This window comes from Martes martes (genome assembly GCF_963455335.1).
Source record: "Martes martes genome assembly, chromosome: 2".
In the NCBI taxonomy this organism is placed as follows: Eukaryota; Metazoa; Chordata; class Mammalia; order Carnivora; family Mustelidae; genus Martes; species Martes martes.
The window spans coordinates 136,443,302-136,468,291 of record NC_137889.1 but is presented as its reverse complement, the minus strand read 5'-3'; the positions used below and the strand labels follow the sequence as shown (position 1 = coordinate 136,468,291).

The window sequence follows — 24,990 nt, the reverse complement described above, 5'->3', positions numbered from 1 at the left end:
AAATACTTCTAGTAGAGTTCCTGGAACAGTGCCTGACTGAAAAGGCTTAGTTATTACTGTTACTATGATTACTCTTCATCCCCCTCTACTGGATTCAGTCAGCAACTGAGGTCATAGAAAAGGAGAAAGCCAAATTAAAACTTGTTAAAATAAAAAAAAAAAGACCAATATTGCTCACCAAAGTTTCCAACTAAAGTCTAACGTCTGATATTTTGAGTATTAAGGATCTGAAAGAATGACTTCCTATGTGAAGTTGACTCAATAAAGGCCAACCCTGGCAGTTTTATAACTGGAAAAAAAAAGAGAGAGAGAGATAAGAGGCCTACTCAGCTGATGTGTGGGCTGCATGAAGCTGAGAGACGGCCAAAACATTAGATGACAAAATGAGATTTAAAAAATAGGGCAGGCAGAAATGATTAGCAAAAACAAATTGGTAAGGGTAAACTAGAAATCCTAAATTGTAAGAAGTGATTATTTAAAAAACAACAAAAACAAAAACAACCCAGGGGTACCTGGCTGGCTCAGTTGACGGAATATACAACTCTTGATCTTGGGGTTGTGAGTTTGAGTCCCATGTTGGGTGTAGAGATTACTTCAAAATAAAAAAAATCTTAAAACACACACACACACACACACACACACACACACACAGACACACACAAAACCCAAAACTAGCTAGGGTTTTTACATATGGTATGGTGGGTTCAAGCGTGGAATCTAGGGTCAGACAAATCTGAATCCAAATCCTGGGCTTGCCACGTACTAATCTATGACCTTGAACACAGTATTTACCATCAACAAGCTCAACTTTCTTCATCTGTAAAATTGGGATAATATTTACGTCCATCTCATAGAATTCTTGTGAGAGAAAAGTGAACTGACATGTTAACGTGAGATTTAACACAAAGCAAGTAATTAATTAATGTCTGTCATTTTCATGATGAGTATTAATTGGTGTGCAGACATCTTGGGATTTAGTTAACCATGTGGTCAGTATGAAACTCCACAGTGAAAGAGTTTAAAAAATTGAATGCAGACTCAGGCTCTCTTAGTAGAGGAGTCAAGAACAGCTCCACTATTCTCTGAAGTGGACTAGAGGCTTCTGGAACTCTCTCTCCAGAGAGATATTGATTGACAAGTTGACCTGTAAGGTGGACGTGCATTAAAGTAGGGAAGGTGGAAAGTGGAAAATAGACACACTTGCCTTGAAAAGAAGCTTGAGGGAGACAGGTGTGTTATCCTCAAAATCTGAAGGGTGGTTGTATTGAGGCAACAGACCTATTCTGTTTGGCTTTCAAGAGTCGAATAAGGGGAAGAAAAGCAGTTCTAAATCTCTTTTTTGAGTCATGGACTCTTGGAGATCTAATAAGGACTATGAGCGTTTTCTCCCCCACAAAATGACACATGCACATAGAGACAAAATTGTACATTTTAGGGGCTTCGTGGACTTTCTGAAGTTGAGATTGCAGGTTAAGGATCCTAAGACTAAAACAAAAATTGCAGAACTTTCAGTATGTAAAGAATACATTGGTGGAATGGAATGCCTCTGGTGGTGATGAGCTCCCTGTCTCTGAGAGTGTTCAAGCAGGTGCTAGACTGTCCTGGCTTTCGTGGAGGAGGAGAGATGCCTACATTTAAGGGGACACAGACAAGACAACCCCTGATGTTCCTGCTAACCCAGATTCTGTGATTCCTCTTTTCCCAAAACTGATTGATCTTCAACTAGGTGCTCTGAGACTAGATACTTACAGAGGATTTTCTGATTCCTGAAGTACTTATGGACCTTAAAGGAAGAAGTAACAGGGTTCTTTTGATCGAAGTGATGGTTATATAGTGGCAGGTATATTCGGATGAATTAAACTGAAGAAACATTAAGGACATCCCAAAAACAACTAAAAGGGATTTCTACAATGAGTTATTGCAAGGAATCTCAAACATATTTTGAGATTATTTCTGAATCCTGTTAGTGTTGAGATCCAGTCATACAATTTTTCTTATTAGTAGCACCTTTATTATGTGCCAGCCACTATTCTAAGCATTTTATACATGTTAGCATGTTTAATTCTCGCATTCCTTTGATCCTGATGTCAAGACCACTGGTGGAATCCTCTCTTTATCATTCGGCCTTATATAGGGGAAACTGAAGTAGAGAGGTTAACTCTCTGAAGGGCATATGGTAAGTACAAAGGATTTGAAACCAGGCATCCTGGTTCCAGAGCTCTTAGCCCAAATATGTGCTGGCCAGACCTCCTGTCACCCAATATCTTGATTTCAATTAGCAAAAAGTAGGTTTTTCAGGGCAATGTTAAGCCCAGAGGTGTTAGTGGTACACACAGTCTATTTCACATTGAAACTTATGTGATTCTAGGTGCTGCGTGCCATGGGGACCTCACAGAGAAACTCAAACTCCTGTACAAAATGCACGTCTTGCCTGGTAAGTGAGCTACACGAGGAGCCTAACTATAGTTATAGTTATGTACCTAACTATGACCTGGTTTGACATCTTTTTTGTATATATACATCCTATTTGACACACACACAAAATCACTCACTGGTCACTAAAAGTGATCTGTATAGTAATTACCTACGTAGGTTCCTGAATCAGTACGTGCTTGCATCTGTGGTCATTTACCTGTCTGAGCTACAAATTGTAAAGGAAAAGAGCAGACTTCTGCAAGAGAGAGAACAAATAGCATTTGGTAACTCATGGGATACAAAGGTTGTAAAAGAGAAGAGAGGGTAGGAACCTGAGATTTTGAGTTTAGAAGGAGCCGTTTTAACACTGACAGAAATAAGTAGGAAAGATGGAGAGGTTTTGAGCTCAGGTTTTTAAAAAGCTTGGCCTGTAGCTGGAATATAGCTAGGAAATACTTAAAAAATGGGGGATTCGCATTAAAGATAGAGAAAAGGTAGAACTATAGATTTGAGAATTATCTTTAATTGCATACAGTTTCTGAAATTTGGTTTGTGAAGCTGCATTTCACAGAATTTAGGGAAATCTTACGAAAAGGAAGATGTAAAGGGACACTTTGGTGTGAGGTTGTTAAAAAGGAATATGGAGTGAGTCCTCCAACCTCCATAAGGCAGGGCCCCAGTGATGTGCCCCACTGTACCTTTGTACCTTCAGCTTCTCACCCTCCCCCTTGTCACTTCTGTAACAACTAAAGCACATTTTCATTGAGTCACAGCTTTGCCAATATGACAGTTACCTCTCCTTCTCTCTCTAGAGCCATCCTCTGATCAAGACGAGCCAGATTCTGCTTTTGAAGCAACTCAGTACTTCTTTGAAGACATCACCCCAGAATGCACACACGGTAAGCGGCTTTCCTCGCCAGGGGTACTGTATTTCTTTTCTACACAACCCTCTGTCACTGGAAACAGCTGCCCCCAAAGCTGGTCAGTCAGAGAAGTATAACATCCAGTGGCCTGTGTTACTTTCTTTTCACATATCTGAAGTCAGACAACCAACTACCGGGGAGTGGGTCCTTGGCCCACTGAAGGGACCATGTACACCTTGTCCCCTGGCTTAGAGGAAACATGGCCCAAAGAACTATATGTTTTGCTCCCCTGTCCCTGCTCTAGTCAGGCTCATTAAGAACATCTTCCTGTTATTAGGCTGCTCTCCAGAATCAGGACATGTCTGCCAAAAAGAGTTCCCTTGTTTCTGTCTTTGCCATCAGCAAACTTCAGCCCACGGGCCAAATGTGGCCCACAATCTGTGTGCACAACCTGTGAAGAATGTTTTTTTTTTCCTTTTTTTTTTTTTTGAAGATTTTATTTATTTATTTGACAGAGAAATCACAAGTTGGCAGAGAGGCAGGCGGGGGCAGAGGGGAAGCAGGCTCCCTGCTGAGCAGAGAGCCTGATGCAGGGCCTGATCCCAGGACCCCGAGATCATGACCTGAGCCGAAGGCAGAGGCTTAACCCACTGAGCCCCCCAGGCTCCCTGGTTTTTACATTTTTAAGTGGTTTTTAGAAATCAGAAGTGGAATAATATTTCATGTTGGGGGATATTATATGAAATTTAAACTTTTGTGCCTAGAAATAAAGTTTTATTGGAACACAGCCAAGCTGTTCATTCGTGTATTGCCTCTGGCTACTTTCATGGCACAGGGGTAGAATTGAGTAGTCGAGACAGAGACCATATGGCCTAAACTATTTACTCTCTGGCCCTTTACAAAAATTTTTTTTAAAAAGTGCTCACTTCTGCTTTATGTAGTTGTCAGATCTACACAGACGTCATTCAACTCATTGTACACATCTCCAAATTTATATATTGTCATGTACTATTTGTCCTGTATGAATTTCAGCAGCGTCTCTCAACTTGCCGCTGCAGTGAGTTACTCACCTTCTCATACATCACCAGTGAAGCTTCGTGGCTTCACCCAAGTCCTAAAGTAAATGTGATTCCTCCTGGGTCCCTTTGGCTCTTAAATCTCGCCATTCCAAAATAAGCGCAGTGTAGACCAACTTTTTTATTATTACTATTATTGGAGTATAATTAACATACAGTGTTAATATTAGTGTCAGCTGTATAGCATGGTTTTTTCTGTTTATCACTCAGTGCTCATCACGGTAAGTGTAGTCACCATCTACCGTCAAACTACATTACTCTGACTGAGTAGAAAGAGGTGCACTGGATCCAGCCTTATTACTGGTGGTAGGAGTTGAGGGTAGGATCTGTGGACAGAATGTACTCTCCTGCTCTGTATATTGTTACCCAGGTGACCTCAGGTGGGTCCTGGTATTTCCGAGTCTCCATTTCCTTTTGTGAGAATGGAGATGATAGCTGTCCTCTTGGTTGTAGTATGGATTTAATGAGATCATGTAGGAGAGCTTTTAGCATGGTGTCTTAGTGTGTCCTACCCTATTCTTAGCTTTGTTAACAATAGTATTTTGGCTGCAAAATGTGATCCCTGTCTTTCTTCGTAAACACTCATTTCAGAAAAGGATCCACTTGTTTCAGAATCCTCCAGAATCCTTCAGCAGTGCTCACATGCCAATAGGACTTAATCATCACCAAAAGTTGCTTTTCTAAAAATGGTTTTCTAACTCCAAAACCAGTATTGCTTTGTGTTGAAATTCTAAAAATGTAATATATAAAACAAGCTAATCTTAAAATTTTGTGATACAAAGATGACAATATCTTGAAATAATTTCTTTTCTGTCATTTTTCACTGTATAACAGATCATTATAATAATGTATGTCTATATATAAAAAAATCCAGTGAGGATGTTGCCATGTCATGAGACATTCTCTGAAAATGTGGGGTTTTTTTTGTTTTTTGTTTTTTTTAAGATTTTATTTATTTATTTGACAGACAGAGATCACAAGTAGGCAGAGAGGCAGGCAGAGAGAGAGAGGGAAGCAGGCTCCCTGCTGAGCAGAGAGCCCAATGTGGGGCTCGATCTCAGGACCCTGGAATCATGACCCGAGCCAAAGGCAGAGGCTTTTAACCCACTGAGCCACCGAGGCACCCCTGAAAACATGGGGTTTTTTTGCTTGTTTGTTTGTTTTGAAAACATGGTTTTTAAATGGCTACATTAAATCTATGGTATGAACTTACCATATATTGAACACTTTTTAATATCTGCTGGTTTCCTAAATCATTTTCAACATTAAGAGGAGAAGAACTTCTCGGTGACATATAGTACATTGTTCTCGCTTTATCTTAAAAGCTGCTGAGATTAACATGATTCTGAATTCACCAAAGGTCCCATATCTGGCAAACCAGCCACCTTCTGGATGATGGAAGAATGCTGGAATGCGTTCTGACAGCTGACAAACTGAACGGACACCGGGAGGAGGTTCTACACCTCTCCCCTTTGAAGGCCTTATGTGCCCTGTGATGTCCCATTTTAAGAAGAAAAAGGAAAACAGTTACAAGTGGTTTCCTTGAAAGTCATACCTTTGAAATGCCAGATTATGAATGTAAGGAATTTCGTATGATTTTTTTGGTTTACTTTTTATCCACATAGATTTTTATTTCTTTTTTCAAAAGTTCTTGATCTTTTTGCAGGGCTTGACAGAAAACAAGGCTCGTGTCGGCAAAGTTAAGATGATGATGTAACAGAGAGGGAAGGGAAATCAACATTCATTGGACCAACACCACCATTTTTTTAAGTGCAGAAGAGCACATGACATCATTCCTTTAATTCCTAATTCTACACTGAACCCCAGTTGTGAAAAATAACTCTGGGGGAAACCATTACCGAGAAATAGAGCTGTCAGATAAAACATGGAACACCTAATAAAAGCTAAGTTTGAGATAAAGGAAAGATCATTTGTTTAGCACGCGTATGTTCCGTGTGCTATTTAAGATTCACTTCTACTGAAGCATTATTGGTTATTTATCTCAAATTCAAATTTAGCTCCATGTACTGGGTTTTGGTTTTGGTGTGGTTTGATTTGGTTTGCTGAATCAGGCAACCCAACCTCGACGTTTCTCTATTTCCTACTACAAATGCCGGACCTCTGGGTTTATTGTATAACCTTTTGTTCTTTTTCTTCTATCTCTCGGCAGTGGTTGGGTTGGAGAGCAGAAGGAAGCATGGTGCAGATGACGGCTTCGTCACAGTGAGTCTCCAGCCGGACAGAGGTGAGGACGCTGTCCTCCGCATGTTTACCTTCCTGCGGGTTGGACGCTTGCTTCTTGGCCTTTAAATACTTATTTCTCAACACTTGGGTTTTAGGGAAGAGGGCAAATTCTCAAGAAAATCGTAATTATCTGAGACTCTGGACTCCAGAGAATAAATCAAAATCAAAGAATGCAAAGGATTTACCCAAACTGAATCAGGTAGGTGTTTAACATTTCAGTTTCCTCATTTCGAACCTTGAAGCTCTGTTTTCCAGTCATAGAAGAATGTAGCAGAAGTCCCCCTCAAAGAGAATGTAACTTGGGATATTGAATTAGGATCTGTTTGGATCCATTTTGTGCATGCTTTTGTGAATCAAAAATAGGCTCCGTCGTGAGAAGGTGAACCCCACAGAGAAAATGTGAGTCACAAAATACTCAGTTTTGAGAGTACAGGCATTCTCATTTCAGGTATTAAAAATACCCTCAGATACTCAAAAGACAAGTTCATGCTGTTTGCAAATCACTGTGCTTAGCTACAAAGGTATCTAACACATTTACTCCTTAAAAAGCTGAAATACAGGCGACAGATAAAACAACGTAAGTAATTGTAACACAGGATGACAATGCTGAGTTTCCTGTGGGGAGAGCAGATAAACCATGTGGGTGGGGCGTCCAGGGACACGAGCAGATGTGTCATGGGGGAGGGGATTGGAGCCTCCCTGTGGGCTACGTACTGAAGTGTGTAGATGTGACGTGAGATGACGTCTGGGATTTATTTATGGTACTTGAACAGAGGAGGAAAGAGTTAGTGGAGCAACTGTCTGACCGTCATTCTTGACTCCAGGTGACAGGTACATGAAGGGTTATTATCTCACTCTTTCTATGTTTATGGATGTTGGAAAATTGTCAAATTAAGTGGAATGCAAACATGAATAAAGAGACTTTAAACAACCCATCAATTCATCTAACATCTGGGACTTTTCCAGAGTCTTTCAGGAGCCCTAATACTTTTTAAAAAAGATTTTATTTATTTTATTTGACAAAGAGCACAATCAGGGGGAACGTCAGGCAGAGGGAGAGGGAGAAGCAGGCTCCCCACTGAGCAGGGAGCCCGATGTGGGGCTTGATCCCAAGACCTGGGATCATGACCTGAGCAGAAGACAGACGCTTAACCCACTGAGCCACCCAGGCACTCCCAGGAGCCTTAATATTAAATAGCTTCGCAGTCTGCTTCAGTGCCTCCCATGAGATGCTCACATCCTTTGTGTTTTTCCGAATCACTTTCAGGGCCAGTTTATCGAGCTGTGTAAGACAATGTACAACATGTTCAGCGAAGACCCCAATGAGCAGGAGCTGTACCACGCCACGGCAGCGGTGACCAGCCTCCTGCTGGAGATTGGGGAAGTCGGCAAGCTCTTTGTCACCCAGCCTGCAAAGGAGGGCGGCAGCGGGGGCAGCGGACCCACCTGCCCCCCGGGCATCCCGGGCATGCTCTTCCCCAAGAAAGGGCCCAGCCAGCCATACGTGGTGGAGTCTGTTGAGCCCCTCCCGGCGAGCTTAACGGTGGAGGGTGAGGAGCACTCCCTGGGAGGCCAGATGGAGGACATTAAGTTGGAGGACTCCTCTCCCCGGGACAACGGGGCCTGCTCCTCCATGCTGATTTCCGACGACGACACCAAGGACGACAGCTCCATGTCCTCGTACTCAGTGCTGAGTGCCGGCTCCCACGAGGAGGACAAGCTGCACTGCGAGGACATCGGGGAGGACACAGTTCTGGTGCGCAGCGGCCAGGGCACGGCGGCACTGCCCCGGAGCACCAGCCTGGACCGGGACTGGGCCATCACCTTCGAGCAGTTCCTGGCCTCCCTCCTGACTGAGCCGGCCCTGGTGAAGTACTTTGACAAGCCCGTGTGCATGATGGCCAGAATCACCAGTGCAAAAAACATCCGGATGATGGGCAAGCCCCTGACCTCGGCCAGTGACTATGAGATCTCCGCCATGTCGGGCTGACGCCTGCGCCTTCACTGGGGACGGGTGGGGTGGGGGAGGGGAAGGGTTTTGTTTTGTTTTTAAATGTTCTGTGTTGGGGTTTCTTTCTTCCTTTTAAATTAAATATTTATTAGTACGTGGCTTGAAGCCTCGTGTTTTCATAATATAATACAATGAAAACCGTTGGAGAAATATTTAAACGCCTCGATGTAGGTACACTGTCTTGGGGGAGGGGGATTTACCAGAATAGTTTATTCCGTGCATTCCAAACAAAGATGAATCTGTCCGTGATATGTGTGTATTTTAATCTTGCTGTTGAGCTGTATACGTGGTTTTAAAAAATAGTGCTGTTTAATGCTAAATAAGGCAACGGCCATTTGTGTATTTGGGCTTTCTAAATGAACCTGGATCCATAGGAAAATGAAATGCCACGAACACAAGAATGTTCCCAAAAGGAAAAGGCAGTGTCAGCTGAGGGAAATCCTATACCATCTGAGGGAGCATTCAAAATGTTTTTTAAGATTTGAAATACATTTCATAAAATTCCTCTATTCAAAAATCATATTCGACAGATGTTTCTTTTCAAGGGGGAAATGTTTGAGGTTCTAAACAATTATGAACGTGTACATGATTTTTACATGATGCCAGAATGACACTTCTATTTGATCAATCTGGACCAATACCAGGCTGATTTTGCATTGGAAAACTGTTCTGATTATTTAAGTCAGCTGACCAGAATTCAGGGAAAATGAACAGTCTTTTGTTACAGAGAATCTGAAAATGGCAACAAAGATGACAGAGGGCTGGGGATATTTTTTTTCTGTCTTTCTTTTCTGGAAAGAGTAAAAGTACTTTTGCTTCTGATACTGGATCTTCAGCTTCTTGTTACTCACTGCAAATAAAGCAAAAACTAAAACAATAAACTTTATCATTTCTATACTCTACATAGATTCAAGAAATTATGCCATGTATCGCTTACGATCATCTTTCCAGTTAAATCGATGTAAAGTAGAGATCATGTAAACTTAAAAAAAATCTGCGAGATAACGTATCTGAATGTTTTAAAGCAGAACTTGTCACTTTATTAAAAGAATAGTATGCTCTATCTATTTCCTGAATGGATGTGGAAAAGAAGACTAGCGCACCTGCACTTTGGATTCTTGCTTTTTTTTTTTTTTTTTTTTTTAACTATTACAGTTTTGCCTTTTACAGATGTTGAAGGTGTTCTCTCCTGTTGAATCATGATCATGGTCACATTTTCTTTGCTTATTCAGCGTTCCTGTCAACACATTCCTTTATGACTCATTGTGTTTTTATTTTAGCTCTTGCTGCTGTTTTTATTTTGTTTACAGAATGATTTTTAAACTGTCCAATGAAATAGTGTTAACCTCAAGTAGGACCAATGTGAACAAATAAAATACATCAGATATTCAGATACGGCTTTCATCTCAATGCTTGAGTTCCTGCTTAAGGCAATAACGTGACTCTTTCCACAACGTTGTGAGTGGCGGTTGGGGGGGGGGGGTAGTGTCGCGATTCTATTTGGGCAACCATTTTAAGTAAACCAGGGCTTACAGGCAAATATTTTGAGATAAGAAATACTATGCAGTGATCTACGCTTGAATGGGTATATTTAAAATAAGAGAATGCTTATCAGTTATCTAATTATTTAACTTAAACTGCAAAAGAGATTAAAGGATGAAAATCCCTCGTTTCATCCTCATTAATACACTGTAGTACCATTTGGTTTTTATCTAGGTGAGTGACCAGTAATTTATTTCATTTAACTTTAAGACGGTTACACATTATTACATCACGTGTTTTCTAGGGGCACCTGGGTGGCTCCATCGATTGGGCGTCTGCCTTCGGCTGGGGTCATGATTCTAGAGTCTTGGGATGGAGCCCCATGTCGGGCTCCTTGCTCAGCGGGAGTCTGCCTCGCCCTCTCCCTCTGCTCCTCCCCCACTCATGCTCACTCTCTCTCAATCACTCTCTCAAATAAAATCTAAGGAAGAAAGGAAGAGAAAGAAAGAAATCCGATATTCCCGCTCACCTCTACCTTGCCAAAATCAAAGATGGATTTGGGAGGGGAGTAAGAATGCGTTTAAATGTCTTGCCCCAGATAAACCAGAGGAGTCAGGGTTCTCCAGGACTGCTGAGAAAGAAGCTTTGAACAATGTGTCCTTCTGAAAGCAGTGTCTCTGCGGATGCCTGGTTGTTATACCGCCCTCACCGGTTCAGACCCGTCACAGTGCATCACCGCAGGAACACACTCCGTAATGGCTGTGTATAGTCCGCCTGCTTCTTGAGGCTACATGCGGAGGAGCCCTGAGCCTTGGAGCTGGTTATTTACAGCTTAGCCCATGAGACAAACAGGCCTGTCAGCCCACCCTCCTCAGCCTCCAGAAGGCAGGCAGTGCATTTCAAAGAGCATTTTCTGAAAAAAGTTTAAAGTTTTAATGGTTCTGTTGTGTCTTTTTAGTTTCTCCTCTTGAGCTGACGGTGATTGACTCTAAGTGGTCCCCCTTGAGCTGGCTCTGTGATGGCGAGATTCCCAGGCTAATTTTCATTACACCCTCCAGATGGTGGCTCTTGTGTCTGCTTGGGGAAAGGAAGAAACCACTTGGGGCCTGGAGGCTAGGGAAATGGGCAGGCCAGAGAAACCACAGATCTAGCCTCGTTCCATCCAGCGTTACTTCAAGTCTGATTCCGGAGAGGAGGGGGCAGCTACATGGAAGTGCCAGCAAGGCAATGAGAAGGATGGGGGGCCCAAAGCATGCTCAACTCCCTCTGAGGTATGTGGTGTGGGGACCCAGGCAGCCAGGCAGATGGCAGCTCTCGGTATGTCCTTGTACTTTTCCTGTCCCCAGAAATTCAATAGCTGCCTCCCATTGTGAGCTGATCTCTGCCTGAAGCTTTGTCTCAGGGGCCAAAATGTAGGACTACTTTCGCTCTTGAGCCTAACGGAGAGAAACTCACGGGGAGTGTCGAAGAGGTATCATTTCGGATACCTGTGGGGGAAGAGCCGCTGAATGGGCACTCTTCACTCCCCATCACAGAGGAAGGCGCTTCTGTTACAGCGAACTCTTAGCAGTTGATGTGGTGACTACAAAGCATTGCACACAATTTTCTGCTTTAAGATGACTGTTTACATAACGTTCAGGGCCCTGTGCTTTTTGTTGAACACATTCTTGACAGTCTAATTCCTTAAAAGGAAAGCTTAGGGAGCCAGACAAAGGAATCAACAGATGGGCACAGGCTGAGCTCAGAAGGTAAGGACCAGGTTTCTCTACCTGTGATCTTTGTTGATGTGCCTAGTTGCCCAGAGGAAGCTAGAAGCAGCTAGAAGCACGTGGCTGAGGGCAGAGCTATAGATGAGGGCTTTCTGGGTTCACAGCTCCTTCCTCTCCTTCCCCTTCACAGAGAGGCCAGATCTGACTCTACAAACTGAAATCCTTAGAATCCTTGAAGGGCAGGTACCAGCTAGACTGAAGTCACGTCGCTGGGACTGGGCTAGAGAGAATCTTTTGAGCCCTCAGGAAAAGAGCTAGTGAATTTACGTTATTTCATGATTATCGCCCAGCTCCGATGCCGTTTTAGGCACCCAGAGTACAGCAGCGAATGACACAGATCAGAAATTCCTGTCCTTAAGAGAAATTTACACTCTGATAAGGGAAACAGACAATAAGCGAGATAAACGCCATATATGTTATGTGAGTGACAAGGGCAATTAAAAAAAATAAAGACAGGGGACTTGAAATGCTGGAATGCTCAGGGAAGACCTCACAGAGGTACCTTTTGAGTGAGCCACGCCCATACCTGAGGGAAGAGCATCTCAGACAAAAGAAACCACAAGTACAAAGGCCCCTGAAGTAGGAGGCTGCCTGGCAAGTGGGAGGCATAAGAAGGATCTGTGTATGAGCAGAGGGAAGACCTTAGCCATGAGGCAGAGCGGTAACTGGGAACCAGAGCTCACAGGATCTCCGAGGCCAGTGAAAAGACTCTTGCTTTTCGCTCTGAGACGGAGCATCCTACAGACGGGAGCAGAGGTGGCATGTTCGGACTTAGATGTTAAGAATGATTCTGAGCACGCGAATGAGAATCATGGTAGAAGCGCAACATTCGAAGCGGGCGGGCGGGTTAAGAATCACTGTCATGATTCAGGTGAAGAGCGGGGCATGGCTTTTTCCTCCGCCCTCACTCCTGGAGTAGGGGCCCACCCACGCAGGGGTTAAAGCAGTCGCAGGCCAGGTCAGACCAAAATGGAGGGAGCTAGACTCTATGCCTCAGGGAGAGGTGTGTCAGAGAACTGGGCCCTCTGGGCCCCTGTCGCCTCTACCAATCTGGGTTTCCCTGAGTCCCTGAGTCCTCGCCAGCATTCACCAAGTACTTAGCATCCACACCACAGACGTCCTCTCTGCTCCCCCACCCCCTTTTGCCACCACCAGGGAAACTTCAGCATCTGTGGAAAGAACACTCCAACACACTCCAGCAAAGACTCCAAACTTCATTTCTGTGGTTTCAACTCCCCGCTGTGTCTGTCTCAGAACATCAACCTATCTCCGCAGCTCCGTGCCTCCTGCTGCGCCTGCGCACGGCACCGCACCCCCCCCCACCCCCACCCCCCACGCCGCCTCTAAGCCTCAGTTAGTTTGCCACGTCTTTCGCTGAATTTCCTCACCAGATTCGATCCCGTGGTGGTCTCTTCAACCACTGTCTTCCTGGCTAGCTCGACTCCATTTTCCTCCACCTTCTGAGACCACCACTTGTGGTGGCCACTCTTCTGTGATCACCAAATCTTGAATCATTACAAGCATCTGCCCTCTTCGGTCGTACCTGGGCTGCTGGGGGTGGGGGGAGTTCCCACTCTATAGATCTGTGCGGCTACAATTTTCAGAGGAGCTCCGACTGCCACTCAACGATCCCTTTCCAGGTCCTTAATCCAATCCTCCTAATCCCAAAATAGCTACTTTAATTCTTGGCTGGTTTCTTAAAGACCCCTAATCCCACTCCTGCCCCCACTTAGGTGAAATATTTGATTCACACATAGAACTGGCGCCATCTGTTGCAACGTTCCACTTTCAGTCCCTCGACTACAAATTTATATGAACCTGCCATCTGATTTCTCCTTCCTCCATTTTGGAGAAAATTTGGGATCCTTTTACCTCTTTTGTCTTGAGCATCTTCATATATTGAATTCCTTAGCTCTCTTACACACTCTATTTACTGATTTATCAACAGTATTACAGCCCCAAACATCATGAAAGAGTAGTGCCATCTTCCACCTCCATGTTTTTCATTTCCAGTCTGACTTCCCTTCACTTCAGTATGACTCGGGGATTCACCAGGGTACTGAAGCTGCTTCTGCTTAGAACACCAGTGCTTTACCAAATTCCTGAACCCAAGAGATGCTTTCCAGTTCTTAATTCCTCTCTCTGTGACACTTAGATGCATTGACGTTCCCACATTAAAATTCCCTCCTCCCTTGCATGGTCTCTGTGAAACCAGTATTTTCCAGATTCCCTTTTCTCTCTTAGACAAAGCCACCATCAGTTGTCCTGGCCTACCTTCCTTTGCCACCCCATAAGCAATGAGTACCACAGCAATCTGCTAAGGCTGTCTTCTCCACTGCTTGTCCTGAAGAAGCTCACCCACTTCAACTGTTTCAACTTCCATCTGTCTGCTGTTGACTCGCGAAGGTTATCTCAGCTCAAGCTTCTCTCCTGAACTGTTTCATTCAACAAGTGTGTACTGAGTGCCTTGAGAGTTCCAAGCTTTTTCTGCACTCTCATTTCCTGAATGTACCATATGCATCTTGAAAACTAGACTTGCTATGTTCTCCCTAGAACATATTCCCCTTTGTTATTTCTTAGCTTAATTAAGTGCACTAATATCCATTGGTACCTGAAGCCAGAAATGTGAGTCATCTTTGATTCCTTCTGATAGCATGTTATCAACTTCTAGTTACCAAAACCTAGTTACCAAGACCTAAACATCTTTTTTTTTTTTAAGATTTTATTTATTTATTTATTTGACAGAGAGAGAGAGAGAGAGAGAGAGATCGTAAGTAGTCAGAGAGGCAGGCAGAGAGAAGGAGGGAATCAGGCTCCCTGCTGAGCAAAGAGCCTGATGTGGGCCTCGATCCCAGGAACATAAGATCATAAACTGAGCCAAAGGCATGAGCCACCCAGGTGCCCTTCTATACACCGCTTAATCTGGATTCCTCTGTTTGTTCCCAAGTATGCAATCAGTCTGGCTTTGTACTTGTCGATAGGTCCAAGAGAGGTGGTTTTTTTTTTTTTTAACATTTTATTTGTTTATGAGAGAGAGGGCATAAGCAGGGGGAGGGGCAGAAGGAGAGGGAGAAGCCGGCTCCCGGCTGAGCAGGGAGTCCAATGCGGGGCTCGATCCTAGGATCCCAGGATCATGACTTGAGCTGAAGGCAGAAGCTTAACCCACTGAACCACCCAGGCATCCTGGTCCAAGATTTTATGAGGCTCATGTTAATATTTGATCGATCCTCATCACTCAGAACTACACTTAAACTACAGTAGCAATCCCAGCTGCCTGCTGCATGACTTGAGAAGCTCTATTGCTTCCTACTTAAAAGAACAGAGCATGCTCAGTCTTTGGTGGATCAAGCAAGTTCTCAACACCTTGACTTTTCTTGACAACTTTGCACAACATCTGATGGTCAAACTTCATGCCTCAAAGTGTGACCCAAAAGGGGGGCTCAGAGGCTGATGCTCTGATGAAAGGCTACATATGGATTTATATCCCCTGACCCTTGCAACCCCAATGCAACTTTCCTTAACTGAGTCTGTTTCTCTTAATAACTGGAAGGCAGTCATTCGCAGTAGCCCTTTGGCTATTGGTCAGGTTGAGGATGACAGTTACTCCTCTAATCACTGGCTAACAAGAAAGAAAACGATCAAGTCTGTAAGTTCATAATGCCACACTTTCATATGTGCACATTCACGTTTGTGGCAAGTGTTTGAAAGGACCAAGATCGCGGGATCGTGGTCACATTACTTTTCTGCCTCTAGTCTCCCCTCATACCCTCCAGTCACTCTTTTAAGCTGCTGTTATATGATCTTTCTAAAACTTCAGTGTAATCATGTTCCCCTCCCATCCCAACTTCCTATAGAAAGACAAACAAGCACATTGGAACAGTTATGATCAGTCACTGCCTGTCTACCTAGAGACTGATTTCTCAGCACTGGTCCATATTCTGAGAGGAAAAGAACCTAGAGTATAAGTTTACTACAGTTTATTCATTTTCCCTACTGGCTGGTTTCAGTGCATTATTTACAGCATCCTCTGTCGTGCTGTCAAAATCTGTGAACCATGTATGTTATTTGAACCCCCCCCCCCCCCGCCCAACTCCTGTGGCAACTTTTTTAGGTCTAGAGCGAGATGTAAAGGAAAGTGTTGAATTTTTAAGTTTTGGAAGTGAAAGAGATCTTGGTATAAAATACTATGTGGTCAAGATGATATTTCATCAGAAGCCAAAAAGGGAGTATTTGGTATTTGGACATTTATATAAATTGAATACTTGTATAAAATTATTTGTATTTTGGGGGGTGCCTGGGTGGCTCAGTGGGTTGGGCCTCTGCCTTCGGCTCAGGTCATGATCTCAGGGTCCTGGGATCGAGCCCCATGTCGGGCTCTCTCCTTAGCAGAGAGCCTGCTTCCCTCTCTCTCTACCTGCCTCTCTGCCTACTTGTGATTTCTCTCTCTGTGTGCCAAATAAAATCTTTTAAAAAAATTATTTGCATTTTTGTTATTTGTATTTATTGTATAAAATTAATTATATAAAATTAGTCTTGTATAAGTTGAAACATCAGGTATGCCCAGCGTGATATAACACGGTATCTCTTCTCACAATGAGAAGTAATGAACTGTACATCAGAGCAAGGGGAAAAAAAGAGAAGTAACACCTGAATTCACTGGGTCTTTCTTTTTTAAAGATTTGCTTATTTATTTATTTGACAGAGAGAGAGACAGTGAGAGAGGGAACACAAGCAGGGGAGGTGGGAGAGGGAGAAGCAGGCTTTCCGCTGAGCAGGGAGCCCGATTCGGGGCTGGATCCCAGGACCCTGGGATCATTACCTGAGTCGAAGGCAGACGCTTCATCAACTGAGCCACCCTAGGGTCCCTCACTAGGTCCTTCTTGAGAGAAGTCAAAGAAGAGCTCATTGAAGCTGAGAAGACATTTGAAAAGTTAATGAAAAAAATGAAAGCACAACACCTTTTGCAATGGGGCACTGGGTGATTTCCTCAGCAGCTGGTCTCATGAAGAAGAGGCATTATGCAGGGGTGCCTGGGTGGCTCAGTGGGTTAAAGCCTCTGCCTTCAGCTCAGGTCATGATCCCAGGGTCCTGGGATCGAGCCCCGCGTCGGGCTCTCTGCTCGGCAGGGAGCCTGCTTCCTCCTCTCTCTCTGCCTGCCTCTCTGCCTACTTGTGGTCTCTGCCTGTCAAATAAATAAATAAAATCTTTTAAAAAAAAAAAAAAAAAGAGGCATTATGCAATCAGGGAATTTGTAAATGCTTGTTTCGGTGGAGTTAACTGGAGTACAGGGACTTTCCAAAAGACTTAAGCAAAATACAAAATTACAAACTCCTTTGAAAAGGAAGTAGTCTGTGAAGTAGCTTTCATAAAACACACAGGTTGACATGGAGATTTCAGAATCTCCTTTGGAATTCCTTCTTCTTTCTGAATAGGGAAGAGCAAAATGGAGGATTTTTGTAGAGCGAGTTGTCTCCTCAGTGGCTTGAAGAGGTTCAGGGGTTTGCTGTGAAGAGAATAAGGGCTGTGGTCCTTAGGCTGGAACTCTGTTGCCACCTCGCCCACCACTGCTCAGTCTAGAGCCCTGGGTCAACAGGGCTGACTTGGGCAGTGACCAAGCCAGGAGACGATTCCAACGGACTCTCTGGAAGATTACAGATTCACACATTTCTCCAGAAAAATGTTTACCACATACCGAGATTTCTTGGAAAACGACACTTGGTGGAAAGACTTGTCACCGCACAGCCTTCTACTTTGTTAAATCGAAACTCTCTATACAATACAGTAAAGAAGGCTCCAGTAGACATTAGGGCACCTGCATGAACATCACATAATAACTATTTTGTTTGCTTTTTACATGCAAGGAATACACAGATGCAACAACTGAAAACAAATACCCATATCAAACAACAGAAAATTAAGTGGAAAGAAAGTCTTCCTCTACTAGCCCCTCAAATCCTACTTCCTAATGGAGGTAGGTATCCTTGACGGATTGAAGCTCATTTGTTCTATGAATTTATAAACACATCTATCCACATGCATTTAAAAAAAAAGGAAAAGGAGGTCAAATTGAAAGTTATTCTGTATTCCATTTTTTCCACCTAAGTGTCAGAGAGACCTGTTCTTGTTTGAATATGTAAATCTACCTCATTTATATGAATGACAGCCCAATATTCCATAGAAAAAGAATATCCCCTACCACACCCATCTCCTCCCTCCCAGCTGATGGGCTTTCACTATTTCATTATTTCACTGCTTATAATAAGTAGAGTCCTCTTATTATAAACACCGTGGGAGTAAATATCACTGTAAAGACATTGCGACATATATAAGAATATTTCCTTGGGCTAGAATTGAAGGAGTAAAATGCCCATTGAAAATAGTAACAAATAGGGGCGCCTGGGTGGCTCAGTGGGTTAAAGCCTCTGCCTTCGGCTCATGTCATGATCCCAGGGTCCTGGGATCGAGCCCCACATCGGGGTCTCTGCTCAGCAGGGAGCCTGTTTCCCACCCCACCCCCCGCCTGCCTCTCTGCCTATTTGTGATCTCTGTCTTTCAAATAAATAAAAATAAAATCTTTAAAAAAAAGAAAATAGTAACAAATAGCCACCAGACCACCTTTCAAAATAATCTACTTGCTCTCATACTCCCACCAACAGCCAGTGCTGTCTTCTCCCATGTCTTCAACTTTTGAGGTCAATAACCTTTTATTTTTTAATTTTTTAAAAATTAAATTTAATTTTTTTCAGTGCTCCAGAATTCATTCTTTATGCACCATACCCAGTGCTCCATGCAATACATGCCCTCCTTAATACCCACCACCAAGCTCACCCAACCATCCACACCCCTCCCCACCAAAACCCTCAGTTTGTTTCTCAGAGTCCACAGTCTCTCATGCTTTGTCTCCCCCTCCGATTTCCCCCAACTCCCTTCTCTTCTCCATCTCCCAATGTCCTCCATGCTATTCCTTATGTTCCACAAGTAAGTGAAACCATATGATAATTGACTCTCTCTGCTTGACTTATTTCACTCAACATAATCGCCTCCAGTCCCGTCCATGTTGATACAAAATTTGGGTATTCATCCTTTCTGATGGAGGCATAATACTCCATTGCATATATATGGACCACATCTTCTTTATCCATTCATCCATTGAAGGGCATCTTGGTTCTTTCCACAGTTTGGTGACTGTGGCCATTGCTGCTGGCCATTGCTGGCCATTGCTGTACCCCATGAACACTGGGGTACAGATGACCCTTCTTTTCACTACATCTGTGTCTTTGAGGTAAATACCCACTAGTGCAATTGCAGGATCATAGCGTAGCTCTGTTTTTACTTCTTTCATTTACTTATCTGAAAAAGAGCGAGAGCGCACAACCCGGGGAAGCGGCACTGGCAGAGGGTGAAGCAGACTCCCCGCTGAACAGGGAACCCCCACCCCCCAATGTGGGGCTCAATCTCAGAACTCTGAGATCATGACCTGAGCTGAAGGCAGAGGCTTTAACCCACTGAGCCACCCAGGTGCCTCTCCACAACCTTTTAATTTGCATTAATCCGATAACTGAAAGATGATATTTTATTTTAAGTTGAATTTTTCTCATAATAGAGATAGTTGAATATTTCTTGAAATGTTTACCAGACCTTTAGATTTCTTCTGGATTTATCTTCCAACCTTTGGTGTCTTGCGTTCTACAGCATTGTGTCATTTCCATGAGATCAGATCTGTTTTTCTTTCTCCAATTAATTCTTACATACCATTCACTATGGCAACAACAGGAGGATAAAATGAAAGAAAATGAGCAGGTTATTAAGCATAATAAATCGATCCACCTTCTCTGAAGCCTAGTGACTCTCCAAATGGGAAGTATATATTTTTTTAAGATTTTATTTATTTGACAGAGGGAGAACGAGCCGGGGAGCAACGGAGGGAGAGGGAGAAGCAGGCTCCCCGCTGAGCAAGGAGTCCCATGTGGGGCTTGATCCCAGGACCCTGGGATCATGAGCTGGCCTGAAGGCAGATGTCCAACCGACCAAGCCACCCAGGTACCCCTGGGAAGTGAATTTTAAGTGTATTTTAAGTGGTATTCTTGGGGCACTTGGGTGGCTTAGGCCATGATCCCCGGGTCCTAAGATCGAGCCCTGAGTCTGGCTCCCTGCTCAACTCGGAGTCTGCTTCTCCCTCTGTACCTCCCCCACTCATATTTGTATACCTGCTCTCTCTCTCTCTGAAATAAATAAAATCTTAGAATAAATAAATAAATAAATAAATTGCATTCTTAAGAGCCCCAGTATTTGCCATAGAGCAGACGCAAAACCTCTAGTTACACCTGCTTGTTCACATCCCATATACCCTGGTTAGCATCTATTCTTTTGTGTCCCACTAGGGGGTAACGTTGGGCTAAAGACTGTGACTTTTCCTGTGACTGAATTTCAGACCCACATTTAATACATTCCAGTTAAAGTTTCACTTCTCCAGTCAAAACTAAATGGATACATTTCCCCTTAATGCTCCAGACAATCAGGGCCGAGAAGGAGGGCAGAGCCTCAAATTCAAGTGTAACTGAAATGATATTATCGAGAAGAGCTTGACACGATCGTTCCTCAGACAGCACTCCCCGGACAATGCCCCGTATTCTGTTATGAACGAACGAGAAGCCACAGGACCAAAGGAAGAAAAGATTAAACAGAAGGGAGGTGATCCCTGGTGCAAACATTACCCAACAGTAAATATTTCCACAGCATTTTAATTTTTCTTAAAATGTAATTTCCTCTTGGGTTCATGGCCTGAAGCTGGCAAAATTTCCCTTCGCAGCCCTGCCAGTGCCAGCGGGTCTCATGGGACCTGGAGTTCATCCTCCCCCGCTGCGGTGCTCTGGCACGTTCCCATCAGGAGCTGACCCAGGACACAGGTGACCCCCTGGTGGCCTCCCCTGACAGTCATAAGCTCAGAACACAGTGGGTAGAAGCCGGTTTTCTGTACAAAAGCATGTAGTAAATTCATGTACCAAAGCTGAGCTAGTTCGGGTGACTCTTCGGCCTTTGAAAGACCTTCCATGTCTCCAAAGTCACTTCCTTTCGTTGCACACTTTTTATCTTCTCTGCAAAGGAGGCCACTGCAGTTGCTCTCGTAAAAGCTCCTTTAAAGATTTTATTTATTTATTTATTTATTTGTCAGAGAGAGAGAGCAAGTGAACAGTCAGGGAGAGCGGCAGGCAGAGGGAGTCGCAGGCTTCCTGCTGAGCAAAGAGCATGATGCGGGACTCCACGGGGGGACTCCACGGCGGGACTCCACGGCGGGGGGGGGGACCCTGGGATCATGACCTGAGCCCAAGGCAGACACTTAAACAACTGAGCCACCCAGGCACCCCCATACAAGCTCCCTTAAAAGCAGGAAAAATCTGAAGAAACTTAAAGGTCAAGATGATCCAAATTAAATGAGACAACCCTTTAAGGACTCAAAGGTGCTACTTTGAAAATAATAAAGCCTCAGAGCACCTGGCTGGCTCAGTCAGTAGAGCTTGTGACTCTTAATCTCGGGGTTGTAGGTTCAAGCCCCACGTGGAGTGTAGCGCTTTAAAATCTTTAAAATGAAATAATAAAGCCTCAACCTTGCCAGAGGATTGATATCAGGTTGGCCTTCAGCATGAGAGCTCAGTCGGCAACACCAGCAAACAAGCTGCGAATGTTCTTTCCCAAATGTGGAGACAGGGGAGGGGGAGAGAGAGGTAGAGAGAGGGCAAGAGAACATACGTGAGAGGACATATGATCTCACTGAGTAAAACAGCCATGCCAAGTTTCAAAAACATCAAGAGTCAAGGAGGCTGGCCCCCTTAATAATGTCCCCGTTCTATTTCTGATGGGCACCCCTAAACTTGAGAAGCCGGGGTGTGGCAGTGCTGAGGGTCAGGTAGCCTCAAGTAGGGCAACCACGAGCTGACACTCCGCCATGTTTTCTCTGGCTCTCTTCCCATGCACAGATGGAACCTTTGGAAACCGGAAGGGAAACTGTTCCCCAGAGTAGAGTCTATTACCTGAGAGCTTGGTGGGGAAAAAAAGACTAACGATGAGGCCAGGGAGTTGGCAAGCAGAGGGCAGATTGGTGGAGCCACCACTTATGGGAATAAACATGCTCCCCCCACACACCTCTGCCCTTTCCGGATCCCCACTCTTTCCCACCCCACTCTTAATCGTCTTTCTCTCCCCACCCCAGAACCCCCACCCCCACTCCCCCCACTCCCGCCACCAACTGCAGGTGCCATTCAAACTCTTGTGAGAAAAAAACTAACCTGGAGATTTTAGTGACCCCTCTGCTTCCTAAGATGAAGAAAGGAAAAGATTTGGTAAAACTACTCAGAAAAGCTAAACTTGTGGGCAGACTCTACCCCTAATACTCATCCTTCCTCTGCCTGTATTTAAAAATACATATTGTTAATATAATACGGCCTGCAATGCCATGAATCAGAGAGCCATTTGGGTCCAGTACTGTCCTCAAACATGGGCACTTGGTGTCTTGCCTGGGGCCCCATGCTTTAGTGTGCCCTGCTTTGTCCACCTACTCAGGCCCTACGGCTCCTAAATACTGCTCCAGAAGGACCCGGGAGACTGGTCCATGGGGTTGCATTACCCTCACCTTCTGGAGCATATTCCAGAACCAGCCCCATTTTTCCCTGCCCACACAGCCTTAATCCCCTGCCAGGGCCTGGCAGGTCCCCAACCTCCTGAGAGCAGATCCATGTGTCCTAGATGTGGGCATCCTAGAGCAGAAGGTGTATGTGAGTCGTCTGTTGGGGGATTGTTTATGGAGCCCCCATGTATAAGACGGGGCATCACACCACACACACAAGGCCACTCCTGGTGAGCTACGGAGGGGGTGATAAGAGAAGGGGATAGGCTTAAGGCAGCACCCAAAAATGCTTACAGTGCAACTCTCGGGTTGACAATCTTTCTTCAGAAAGGAGCCATAATTATTTACTCATTACTATGAAATCAACTTATAAAGGACCCATTAGACCATAACAGGATACATAAATGGGGCAGGGAATAAAAGTGAATCTGGCAATCTTCAGCTTCAAACTTGTTTTATTTCCCAGTGTTTAAAGAAACTCAAAGAGCTTTGGACACTTTGCAAGTTGTCAAAACATATGTTAGGCACAGATATGAACGGTCAGGTTTTCCCTTTGAGAAGCGCCAGTAGCTCCCAGCGCTTTGCTCCACAGCCCTGACGGGAGACCCCAGGCAGCCTCTCCTCCGGAAGTTTACGTCCCAAGTGCTTTCCCTTAGCACACGCTGGACAGCTGGGAGTGGGTGTCAATTATCCTCTCACTCTGACGGCAGGCACCTCGCCCCCAAGAAACGTCAGAATTCATTTTATAGTGGAAATTTAAATCTTTCTGCTGCTTCTTACTATTTACAGTAAAAAGAATCGCCTTTGTTTTTAACTGGCAGCAACAATCGCCCAGTTAAGTTATCAAGTTACAACCGCAGAACACGTAGGACGATCTAATTGCTTTCGTATAGATTTTGATTTCGAATGCTTCATATGTGCAAACAAAACATTCAGAGAATGCATGTAAAAAGACATGCTTTACCTGATTCAGATTTTTTTTTTAAAAGATTTTATTTATTTATTTGACAGACAGAGATCACAAGTAGGCAGAGAGGCAGGCAGAGAGAGAGGGAGAAGCAGGCTCCCCGCTGAGCAGAGAGCCCGATGTGGGGCTCGATCCCAGGACTCTGGGATCATGACCTGAGCCGAAGGCAGAGGCTTTAACCCACTGAGCCACCCAGGTGCCCCCCTGATTCAGATTATTTAATGTCCTTAAGGGTTTCCAGTACAAATCACTTGTTCAAATTCAGATCAACTAATTTAAGTTTAAAAGTATCAGTCTATTTTCATTTTTATAGTTTCATAGTGGCTTTCTGACAAAGCAGCCACCCACCCTTCTTTACTCTTCTTAAAGAACATTACTGAGGACTTCTGCTTCTAAGTACTAAGATCGGGTAGTTTGTGTCAGATCCACCCTATTTATTGAAGAACAACTGGCAAAGCTGGGTGAAATACCAAAAACCAAAAAACAAAACTGTTTGAAGGCATAAGAAAGCTATCAAGGCAACTAGGACTTCAGGGACCAAAGTCCTAGAAAGAAGGAATATGCATGGAGCTGATCCCTGCTCCCTTCTCAGGCTTTCCCCTAGAGGAATTTGTCCATTAATCAGTAGAGGGCCAGAGAGGCGGAGAAGCCAAGTAGAACATGGTGGCAAAGAGGAAAGGTGCTGAATAAAGCATTTGGTAGTCTCTTGAGGCTGGAGAGAAAAAATGAGAGTGAAGGAATGACGAGGCAGCAAGGACACAAGGAGCCCAGATTCTGGACAGAATGGCAGTGAAGAGAAGTCAAGTCTACATCAGGTGCTGCTCATTGCTAAGCAGCATAAGGCCAAGAGGTTAAGAAGCTGAGCAGAACTTCCAGCATTCTCACTGAACAAGGGAAATAAAAACCAGGAAGTTCAAGTGGAAATTCCAGAAGGAATTTTTTTTTTAATTTTTGAGATATTTTATTTAGGGCGCCTGGGTGGTATGCACATTAATTTTTAAAAAGTACTATTGCATACTTTTAAAAACTACTATTGCATACAGTATAAGCATAATTTTTCTATGCACTGGAAAACCAAAAATTTAATTTGATTAGCTTTTTTTTAAAAAAGAGTTTATTTATTTATTTGACACAGAGAGATAGATCACAAGTAGGCAGAAAGGCAGGCAGAGAGAGAGGGGGAAGCAGGCTCCCCGCTGAGCAGAGAGCCCGATGTGGGGCTCGATCCCAGGACCCTGAGACCATGACCCGAGCTGAAGGCAGAGGCTTAACCCTCTGAGCCACCCAGGCACCCCAAATTTGACTAGCTTTATTGTGACATTTGCTTTACTGCAGTGGTCTGGGACCCAACCTGAAATATCTCTGAGGTATGCTTATATATCAATTACCATGTTATACACATTAAAAAATTTATTTATTTATTAAAGAGAGAATGCACATGCACGAGAGAGAGAGAGAGAGAGAGTGAGGGAGAGCGCAAGCGAGGGTGGGGGGCAGAGGAAGAGGGCAAAGCAGACTCCCCGCTGAGCCAGGAGCCTGATG

The 24,990-nt window shown here is 44.1% G+C and overlaps 1 protein-coding gene across 1 annotated transcript in view; it reads left to right on the top strand.

The window, feature by feature from the left end:
- TBC1D9 (TBC1 domain family member 9) overlaps nt 1-10,001 on the top strand; it is a 120,845-nt gene extending 110,844 nt beyond the window's left edge. Inside the window, exons 17-21 of the mRNA XM_080797137.1 lie at nt 2,369-2,434; nt 3,228-3,314; nt 6,525-6,599; nt 6,694-6,797; nt 7,866-10,001. Of these exons, the coding sequence (XP_080653263.1) occupies nt 2,369-2,434; nt 3,228-3,314; nt 6,525-6,599; nt 6,694-6,797; nt 7,866-8,588 (1,055 nt within the window). The 3' untranslated portion in view covers nt 8,589-10,001. The remainder of the gene's footprint in view (nt 1-2,368; nt 2,435-3,227; nt 3,315-6,524; nt 6,600-6,693; nt 6,798-7,865) is intronic.
- Nucleotides 10,002-24,990: the final 14,989 nt, after the last annotated feature.